At 44.1% G+C, this 10,971-nt stretch overlaps 1 protein-coding gene across 1 annotated transcript; it reads left to right on the top strand.

The window, feature by feature from the left end:
- The first annotated feature begins 6,423 nt into the window (after nt 1–6,423).
- Nucleotides 6,424–9,155, top strand: AMER3 (APC membrane recruitment protein 3). Its single transcript, XM_008500894.2, is given in 16 exon segments — nt 6,424–6,476; nt 6,478–6,524; nt 6,527–6,649; nt 6,652–6,716; nt 6,718–6,828; nt 6,830–7,162; nt 7,165–7,543; nt 7,546–7,923; nt 7,926–8,062; nt 8,065–8,486; nt 8,488–8,602; nt 8,604–8,860; nt 8,862–8,949; nt 8,951–9,002; nt 9,005–9,031; nt 9,034–9,155. Coding segments are annotated over 16 exon segments (2,709 nt in total).
- The last annotated feature ends 1,816 nt before the right edge of the window (nt 9,156–10,971 follow it).

The raw sequence follows: 10,971 nt of genomic DNA, 5'->3' as shown, positions 1-10,971 counted from the left end.
CTGCTGTCATGTCAGGATAGAAGAGCTCTCCAGGGGTGATGGAATGCTCATCTTCAGTTCATACAGAGCTGGAGGATTTCCTAAATAGCTGCACCGATTGGACCTGTCTCAACTTGCTGTCTCAGTCACCTGAGAGATGCATAAAGAGCAACTGTGATGTCAGCATCTCTGTATCTATAAACTGCCCACAGATCTGCCAGGCTGTACCCAAACTACTGCATTATCCCAGAGAATATCTCTGAACTGCAGCTTCCAAGAGAGCTACTGAAGTGGATTAAGCGACTTTGGCTTTTAAGAGGCTCCTATCCTGCCCCCAGCAGGGATGTTTTACCAAGCAGGAAGGAGAAGGCAGGGGCTTTGAGACTGACATGAAGGACTCAGAAGAGAGTTAATGGGAAAGGACAATCCAGGTGTGACTGGGGTTGGAAGCCATTCACAGGAGGGCTGGGGCAGGGATGCCACTTTGACACCTGTGCAAGATTAAAGCTGTAGTGTTTGTGATGACTAAAGTTCCTCTATATCACAAACAGTGTCCTAACATCAGATGTTGAATCTGCACGCTGAAGCAGAAGTTAGACTTAGTGTGAGGAAAATCTGATGTGTGATGCAGGCAGTCTGAGGCTGACACAAGGCACTCCAGCTCTGAGCAGCAGAAATACTCTATCCCCTCATGTTACTTCACTCCCCCATAAAATCCACCTAAAATGCTGGCTCAGGACTCCCAAGCTTACTCTCAGGGCTTTTATTCATTAGCAAGGAAGGAATTTCCATGGCATCACACAGATGGCTGAAATAGGCATCTTTCCTAAATTAAAATACACGTGGGAACCTAGAATCTATGTAAGATAAGAGGGAGCTACAAGCAGGAGGAATCAGGGGGTGTGGATGAAGGAAGAAGGAGGAGGAAAGACGGGGGGTGGAGATTAACGCTGGAGAGCAGCAGTGGTCCAGCCCTTCCCAGTCTGAAAAGCATCACAGGAGCCTCTGGATAAAGAGCAGCCTCAGCAGCAGGGCTGGGAGAGAGGATTTCTGCTCAGGGATAAGCCATGGTGAGTAGGCTTTTTGGGAACTGCCTTATTGTGTTCCTGCAATGGCATTTCTTCTGCTCCAACACAGGAACTCCAAAGGTCTATTATTTGGGGATGATTGCAATGTTTCTGACGCATTTTAAAAAAAATCTGACGTGTGTGCCTGTCTTTATGTAAATGCATAAAACTCATCTCTTTTTTAAAGCAATAACTTATTGAAAACAGCCCAAGCTGACAGTTTTAATGCTTTGCTCTCTGGTACAACAGGCTGCTGGCAGGACAACTAACAACTGCCTCCTTTCCTTCTCAGGTACACAGCAGAAATCTCTGCTCCCCTGCCTTTTTCCTAGCAGGAGAGGGATGAGGCAATAGCTCCCTGTGCAGGAGTTCATGCTGCCCTTTCTTTACATTTCTTTCTCCGTCAGGTACAGAGGAAAACTGCATAAGGGTGCAGAGGTGTTGTCAGAGGAGCAGTCTCCTTTTGTCATGGTCTCAGCATCCTTCCATCCTGCTGCACACCCACACAGCAGGATACAGGGGGTGCTGCAGTTCCCCACGGGATCTTCCTGTTGACACACAGCAGGACAGTATGCCAGGAGTAGAAATGTGGTTAATTTTACTATGAAAAATCCTCAGCTCCATGGAACAGTTGGCAGGGCTTAAAGGAAGGTTCAGGCTTCCCTATAGCATATTGCTAATAAGATTAAGCTTTTAACTATGCATCCTCCTAGTATTCTGCTGGGGAGAATAAGATTTTACTTTGTGCTCAGTGGAATTAAGGTTGAAGAAAAACACAGTGTGCTTTTTTGCTGGTTCTTCATGAGGAAGGCCTGACCTAAATATACATGCAAATAATTAGGCATCCTGTGTTAGCCCAGAGAGACAAATGATTAAGGGGGATGATGAGACACATCCCTAACAATGAGGAGAGGAGTACTCCTAAAAGATGCATGATCTCAATGCAGGTTTGTGTGTCACACATGCGTCCTGAAAAATAAACATTCCTCTGTTTTCTGAGTCATGACTGCCCCCAGTTACATCCTCCATCATTTCCACCTTCTTGTTATTTGTTTCCTAATGGAGAGGAGATACTAGCAAAGTAATGAGTTTAAGTGAAAAGATGAGCCCTGCTTTAGAACCCTCTTTTATTTTCTTCATAAGAACTGTTATTATTTCCTTACCAGGAATGCCATTCCAATAGCTGCAGACAGGGTAGCACCACTCTTCAGCAAAGCAGCATTTTGTTGCTTGGTAATGAAAAATCAAATTAAGAGAATGGAATATATGCTCATGGTTATTTCTCAGTATTTCCATTATTAACTTTTACTTTCCAAGATAGTTAAGGTTTTTCATCCTAAGTAGCCTTCTTTCAAAAATACCCCCCTCTCCTCTACTAGGACCACCAGCTGTTCTTTATGCATTCCTAATTGATTAGATCCTGAGCATTAAAAATTAGTATCATCCACTGACTTCAAAAGCAGCTGTGCTCTCACCACCTCATGCTTGCTGGGTTTGCATTTTAGGACTTCCAACTGGTGCCCAGTAAAAATCTTTGTGGCATAGAAACGGAAACCTTCCTGGAGCACTCTGTTCTTATTACCTTTCCCATCATTCAATTACTCAAAAAGTATTTCAAAGAAATACTTCATCTTAAAGTGCACCCATTTTAAGGATAATACACGTCCAAATGCCCAAACCAGATAGATTTATTTTTTTTTCCAGAAACTTAATTATGCTACCATTTTTGTATGGAAAACAGGAGTAACATTTTCATATCTAACTCCGGTACTCAGGATCTGAAATCTCACTGATAGGAAGCCACATGTGGAAAAGGGAATTTGGACTCACCCCAAACTTGTATCTTAAAATGTAAAAGCAGTCCAAATAGAGGGGTTTTTCCTTCTTTTTAGACTAAAAAAAAAAAGAGAACACAATGCTTATTAACTCTGCTTTAATACCAACTTCCATTTAATAATGGGAAAATTCTTGCAGGGGGTGAAATGAAGGCTCCAAGTGGCATGCAGAGTTCTGCTTAGCAAGAAACAGCAAGGTTTCATCTCTACGAGTTCACAATTTTAAGAATAAACAAAATGCAAAGAAGCAGAAAGTACACTCCTCCTATCTCCCCTGAAAAACAATGACTGTATTCTGAATTTTACTTATTTCTATCTCCAAAACAGACAATTATATTTAAATTAAACAAGAGAGTCCAAAACAGACAGCTGGTGAGATTTTGGAATAAATGAACCTTAATTACATTTTTTCCTACTTATAAATAAGGAATTTTTAGCAAAATTTTCCAAAGCCACAGAGTTCATCTAAATTTTCTCATTTTAATATTACTATTTCTATGCATGCAACTAAACTGGATCAGATACTTCTACTTTCCCACTAGGATGATCTTCCCAGAGTTATATCCAAGAGCACTGCTGGTTTAGCTCCAGGACACATTGCAGCACACTCTATTAGGAAGAAATTCTTTTGTGTACAGCAGTGAGACACTGGCATGGGTTGCCCTGAGGAGCTGTGGCTGCCCCATCCCTGGAAGTGTTCAAGGCCAGGCTGGATGTGGCTTCAAGCAACCTGGTGGGAGATGTCCCTGTCCCTTAAGGTACTTTGCAACCCAAATTTGGAATCCAAACCCTATCACTTTACGACTCCATTTGAAACCAGCACAAACCTCAAAGCAGGTCTTCACTCTTCCTCTAGAGAGGGAAACCCGCAGACAGCTCAGCCTAGCAGGAAGCTTTTGGGGGGCCATGAGCAGAGGCAACAATCATGCCTCTCTTCTCTGACCCCATCTCAGAGGCAATGTTTGGACAGTATGAGTTCTGCTTCCTAATGGATATCTGGTCCAGATCCACTGCACACATTACTTTAGTCTCCTTGCCTGTTGACCTGGACTTGGGTAGAATTCAGGCATCAGAACATGGTCTTGTTAACCAGACAGTTCCTTGACTCAGTTTTGTTCAGGTCCTCATAAACCAGGACTATAAGCAAATTGCTTTAACTTTCCTAGCACCAAATCTCTCAGCCCACAGGAATGTATTCACCTTCCCATTCTAAACCTTTATTTACTTCTATAGATGAATCACACGCACAGTAAAACCTTCTGTTACTATGAAAAGGCTTTCAGACACCTTGCACAGATGGCATATGTTTGAGTATGAAGTATCTCTGATTTTTATAAGCAAATCCAAATTTAAACCCTAATTTTATTTCCATTATAAGGTAAGTCCAGATCTGGATCTATTTGCTGCTTAGACACCTGTGAAATCCTAAGTGAGCAGCTGGTATGCTCAGGAGAGATGAAAGTACCATTTACTGTAGATATGAAGCCTTTAGTGCTGCTGCACCTAAGATCATTGCAAGCTATCAAGGATGTCCTCTTTTAAACATATTTTCCATAAGTGATATCACAAACACTCAAAAAAAGAGGTCAAGTAACATTAATGAAGAAAACACCCAGAGCCTGTTGAAAACAACAACCAAATCTTAGTTAACTGACTGCTGCTTTCCACAGGTTTTCTGATCTTTAGAGTGATTTTTAACTGAAAAATACATTTGCTTTGCAAAGGTGGAAAACAGTTTCTCCTATAAACTTCATCCTTGTGAAGAAGAGATATGCTCCAAGTCAAGAGGAAAACAATTTAAAAGGTTCAGAGACAGGCACTGAGTCCCTCAGAATGAGCACAAGCAGCAGGGACACAGTCATACATAACACCAGTAAAATGCATTTGTCATTTCACAGACCTCAAGAAACTTTTTAGCAGCAGGACTTCCCATGGGGACACAGAACTATTTCTACAATTGCAAGGACTGGGGGATCAGACACTTTATTTTTGGGATATTTCATTAATGTGTTGTCAGCTGTTTCTGACTCTTTCTCCACTGGAGTTCTGTGTACTGAATTTCTTCTCAGCACACCTCGCTTTCTCAGAGACAGTGTAATCCATGTCCCAGTGACCTATTTCTAAATATGCAAAACAAGTTTCCTGCAGCACCAGTGAACTCCAGATACTCTGACAGCATGTAGATGTTTATGGCTTTCATTAACAAAGCTCTGCAGTACTCACATGCAGCTCAAATGAAAAGGAATCTGCCAGGAGCTCAGTCATACTGATCTTTCCCCACCCACCACGTTCTCCATAGCACCCACACTCTTTTTGTCAAATATTCATCTTTACCCTGTGATTTTAGCATTTGTCACTGACCTACATTATAAATTCTCTAGAGTTCAATAGCTCTAAGTGGTTTTTACTTATGTCTAACCAATTCAAAACAAGATAAAGCATTAACTGAGGTCTCATTAAGGACACCTCCAAGCACATGTTTTCAAGAATAGGACTTGGAGTTTTCCTCCTGCTTCCTATCCAGTAAAAATCTGGTTTCCCCAACAGCTTTCAGGAGGTGCTTGCTTCCTCCCTGACCTAGTCATATGGAATACCTGACTTACTTCATTTTCTGGTTGATATAAGGCAGGGAAGGATCAGGTGTGTCCATGAAGTAACTGCTGGCAAACTGAACGAGTCATGGCTAAAATAAAGACTAATTCAGATGTATGAAAACATGAAATAGGTTCAATACTAAAATGCATAGGCAGAAACCAAAATTGGCATTGATACAACTAACAGAATATATTTAGAAAGAACTAATCAATGCCCAATGCAGATTCAATGTGGCAGCACCTCATGCTGGCCTTTGTAAATTAGAAACAGCTTCTGACATAATATACAGTGATTTTCTATGAGTACTTTTTGACTTCTTACAATGAAAGTAGTACTGTAGAAAACTGCACAGGAGGCAAAAAAAACAGCAATTCAGTTTTGACATGCTTGCCATGGTAGCACCAAGGTTTATGGTTTTCTATTCACAGGTATTTTAATATACAGTAAGCAACATTGTGTCAAATATTTGACCCGTTTTATCAGAAGCTTTCCCCCCGCTGAGCTCTTCAGCCCTCTCAAAGGTACAGGACAAATGAACTGCTGCCTCCCTGAAGCACACTCATGCCTTCATTACTTTCAGAACAGGACCTCTATCTTGCTGAAAGCCATTATGATATAAAAATCCAAACACCCCCTCATTTTTAAACAGCCAAGAGGTTCTCTGAGTCTCTGAAACCAACTCAGAATTTTTACTGTCTTCTCCCTGCTGGATCTTCCAGCAGGTGCTAACACACCTTCAGTTTCACTTCATCTCTTTCTCATCCAATGCCATGACTCAGTAATGGAAATTTCTGGTGTCCAAAACAAAACCAACTGTAAAAGGCTAGATATTGTTCCCTTCATCAATCCCTTCACAGCAGTTTTCAATGTTTACAAGTGCTAGCCACCAACCTCTCCATAGCTTTTACCCTGCTCTTTCTTTACAGAAACTGATGTGAGGAAGCAGGATGGAGCTCAAAAGAGGAAAGACCTTCATAAAATCCAGTGTGCAGCATGAAAAAAGTTCTTATCAGCAAAGATGATAGAGGGAAAGACAAGAAGGCAGCTCTGGAGGGAACTCAAGTGTAGGTGAAGTCCAGCTGGCATGTGTAGCCACACACAAGAACTACAGATTTTCCACCAGACCAGGGAGAAACGGTGACAACTGCTTGGAAAAATCATCAGGGTCCTACTACAATTGGTAAGGAAGAGTAAAACCCATGACTGTGTCCCAGAGGCAGAAAAAGCAGAGCAGTGCAGCCCCCAGCAGCAGAGCTTCTGAGGAAGGTTTTTTCTGGAAAGGGTAAGGGAGACTTGTCAACAGCATCAGCTTCTCAGGGATGTCCAGCTCCAGCAGTAAGAAGGAGTGTGTGGGTCAGCCCCAGCCAGTCTGCATGCAGCACTCAAATGATTGACTACAGGAACTTTGTGCCCCAGATGCCTTTTGTGCCAGCTGTTGCCAAAACCATCCCCAGGAAGAGGATTTCCCTCAAGAGGTCTAAGAAAGGGCTCAGAGATATATTCCATATTAAAAAAATAAACCAGAAGTCCTCACGTTCCTGGTTTGAGAAGGACAAGAACCTGACCTCTGCAGGCTGCAAGAATGAGCTGTCTGGGCGTCTTGCAAAGTTCTTTTCAAAACTGGAGAAAACATTTGCTGCTGACTGCTTGTCACAGGACTGCTCAGACAGTGAGCTGCAGTCTGACCTCTTCCGCATGACTGCTGCAACCCCCTGGGTGAAGATGTTGCCTCGCTGAAGAGCTTTGATTCCCTCACTGGCTGTGGGGAGATCTTTGCTGATGAGAGCTCTGCTCACATGGAGCTGGAGAACAGCAAAGAAGTTCTGCTGAGACGAAGCAAGCACAAAGACAGCCCAGTCCTGGGCTCTTTTCAGGGAGGTGTGGAGCAGCTGGCCTCTCCTGGGCAGAACGAGACAGTGGAATTTGCAAAATTTTGGGACAACATCAACAAGTCTGTGAGGCTACATCAGAGTGCTCTGTTTGATCAGAAGTTACTGAAGATACCTGGTTCTGAGATGGAAAAGGTCAGAAGCCAGGCTTCAACTTCTGTGAGAGATCCAGAAGTGCCAATGATAAAGGTGGTGACAATTCCAGAGAGAGCTCCATGGAAACAGGAACGCCAAAAAGCGACAACCAGGAGTCCACATCCACCAGTGATGAAGGATACTATGATTCCTTCTCCCCTGGACAAGATGATGAGGTGAAGGAAGCCCAAACCCCTGGGGTCCCAAGTAGATTTCCAAGAGACAGCTACAGTGGAGATGCTCTTTATGAGCTCTTCTATGACCCAAACGAAGTCAAAATAAACCCAGTCCTAGATGATGATCTGTGCACATCTGAAACCATTTCAGAACAAGCTATTGAAATCCCTTTGTCCATTTACAGCTTTCATGTTGGAGCTGAAGAGAACATGGCTTCCCAGCCAGCTCTAGACATTATCAGCCAAGGGTTTTTCACAGCACTTGGAAAGGCAAAGAATGTTTGCTGAAACTCTGTGATACTGAACTCTCCTTGACAATGGGGATAATAAATTGGCTGCGAAAACATGCAGGGCTTGTCTCCTCCCCTGACTCCCTCCAGAAGTCCTCAGTCACAGCCAGAAAAATCCCAGTGATTCATTGGTCCTGCCCAGCCCCAGCTCAGAGCAAAAGCTGAGCACCCAGTTCAGCAAGAGCAAACCAAGCAAGGAAGAATCTAACACATTTAACCTGTGTGTGGCTTTGGATGAAAACAAATACACAACCCAGGCCTCTTCAGTAAACATTGCTGAAAGAGACCACAGCCTGGACTCTTGCCAGAAGACATATAATTTGGGTTTCCAAGGAAAGGAAGGGAGTCAACACAAGGATTCACCTACAGTGCCCTGGGACTGTGGAAACGGAACCACTCCAGCATGGAGCTGGGTACCAGGATCCCAGGCCAATAGTGACCATCTGCAGACATCTTCACTGGAGAAGGGGCAGGAGACAATTCCAGCAGGATGCCAGACATCCAGAGATAAAAACTCACTCCAGAAAGCTGAACAGAGAAAGTGGCTCCCAGAGCTCTGAAAACCCTTCGTTAGATGATAGTTATGAAGTAGAATCATGTTACTCCTACAAGACTGCTGCAACCTCACTCCTGGATCCCCCTGGAGAGGGAGGACAGAAATAAACCAATGCATCACTCAATTTCCTGGGATAAACCACCACAGCCTCTTGCTCTCAGGACAGTTCCAGGGCTACATTAGCCCCACACCAGTGGAGAGCAGCACTACACAGTGCAGCTCCTAGAGCACTGTGTTACACAAGTGGCATCATTAAAAATCAGCTATGAAAACAAGCACGTGGAAGACAAATGCATTGGGAATGAAATGAACAATATAATTTCTAAGATGTCTCAGTACAAACCAAGTTACTGTTGCAAATGAATGCAACTGCATTGCCCAAAATCCAGAATACAGGAGTATTCCAGGCACAAACCAATACAACTATGAGTCAAAGCTTCCAGTCCAGCAGCCTGTACCATATGAAACAAAACTGGGAGCAACTTGCTCTGAAGATCAGAAGAGTAGAGCAATCTTCTGGATGAGTTCACAAGTAGCAAGATAAACTTTGAATATGCCCAACTAAATAATCAAGCCCTCGCCTACTTAAAAGACTTCACATTTGATCTCAGTCCAAGGGGACTCTGCCCTTGATACAGCTCTTAGCAGACCAACATTTTACCTCTCTTGAATTCTGTCTGCTCAGACACCCCTGTGACTTTTTCTCAAGCTTCCTACAGCAGCACCAGCTCTCTGGCTGACTCCCTGCAGCTTCAGGAGGCCAAGGGCCAAGGGCTGTGGAGTTATGCAGAGATGCCCTCCAGGGGCTTGACTGGTGGGACCACACTGTCCCCTCACCCAGAGACAGCCACCCCAGACATGGCAGTGGCAGAGAGGAGCACCAGTAACACACCTGCTTTGAAAAGGTGAGTGATTCTGGAAGTCTGAAATAAAATATGTCTTATTTAGAGGGCAAAGACATGGCAGCACAGTCTGATGTATACTGACACTTTCTCAGTTTTCCAGTTTCATAGTTAACCTGCACTTCAGTGTGGTAGTTGAGAGTAATCAGAATTTTAATTATGCAGTTCCTCAAACAGGGGGCATGTTTAACAGGTAATCACAGCCACTAATCATAGAAGTGCCATGCAATGGATGAAGCCCCATATTCCACTCAGGTAGCACTTTCCACACCAGCTGAAGCAGGCAAAAAACTTTCCTTCTTCCACTCCAGGATCTGCCACATTTGGTATTAGACAGAGCTCCTACTGCAGTCCTGATATGTGAGCTGAAACACTGGGGTCAGAGCAGAAAGCCAAAGATCTGCAATGGGAAGTCCCAGGGCAGTCAGCCATACACCCCTCCAGATGTATACACAGGGTGGGATCTCAAGCCCAAGGGAAAGCCCCAAGTTCTGTGCTGCTGCTGCTGCTGCAAAGTGTACAAAAGGATGTTTTTCCCAACAGGGCTGCAGTCTCTAAGCTCTGTCAGGCAGGTGTAGGTCTCTGCCCAAAGAGCACTGTACAGAGCAAGAGCTAAAGCCAAGGCATGCTCTGTGGGCAAGGCTTGACAGGCTGTCTGACAGGGATTACAGGGGTTCTGCTGCACCTTGAGCCACACTTACTATAGGGGGAGATCCAGAATTGAGCTTCTGATGTGAGGCAAGACATAGGTCCGCAGTACAACAGGAAATGCTGTTCAGGAGCACAGACATGGTGCTGGTTCAGATCTGCCTGTCACACAAAGCTTCAGGCCAGAGCACACCCTCTGTGCACATGCTGCCCTTTTTGCCAGCTGAGAAATCCTCTGCCCTCCAGGTGCTGAAAGGAATCTGCCACACAAGTACAGAACTGTATGTGGACACTCTCTGTCATGTGCCCTGCCAAAGCTGACAGATTAGCTGGAATCTACCCAGACCTTGCACTCTGAGGAACAGACTTGGAAGGTGGAAGATGGAGAGGAAGGCTGCAGCCAGGGCCAGGAGAGAGAACTAAGGAACAGCTCATTATTGAATGGAGGGGACCAGGGGAAAAAAAAAACCAAACAAAAAACCACTTCTCTGGCTCTTTGGTGCTCACAGCACTGTGATGAGAGGGTCCTCTCTGAAGGCTTCCCAAGCAGCATGAACTAAAGAGGACAGTGCTTGTCCTCTTTGCCTGCAGGAGGCAAAGGCACTCACACATTTTCAAATCTTGGGAGATTTGAGCAAGCCTCTTTGCTATTTACATCTTGGTAAAAGGGCTCTTCCCCACTAAACAAGTATTCCATTGCAGGGAGGGAGGTTTCTCAGGGTTCTGCATGAAATTAAGGGCCAGAGACTCTCAGCCTTCAATACCCTTTACTAGCAGATCATCCAGTTAGAACTTATTCAGCAGTCAGCTAGGTCTTCCTCTAAGGAAAGAGGCAATTGTTTTTTTTCATTTTTGTTGCAATTAATGCTGCAAACCATGATGATAAGCCAGCCACCTTC

The sequence above is a fragment of the Calypte anna genome, chromosome 9 (assembly GCF_003957555.1).
Source record: "Calypte anna isolate BGI_N300 chromosome 9, bCalAnn1_v1.p, whole genome shotgun sequence".
Lineage (NCBI taxonomy): Eukaryota > Metazoa > Chordata > Aves > Apodiformes > Trochilidae > Calypte > Calypte anna.
The sequence above is the reverse complement of the archived record's forward strand: the minus strand, read 5'-3'. Positions and strand labels throughout refer to the sequence as shown.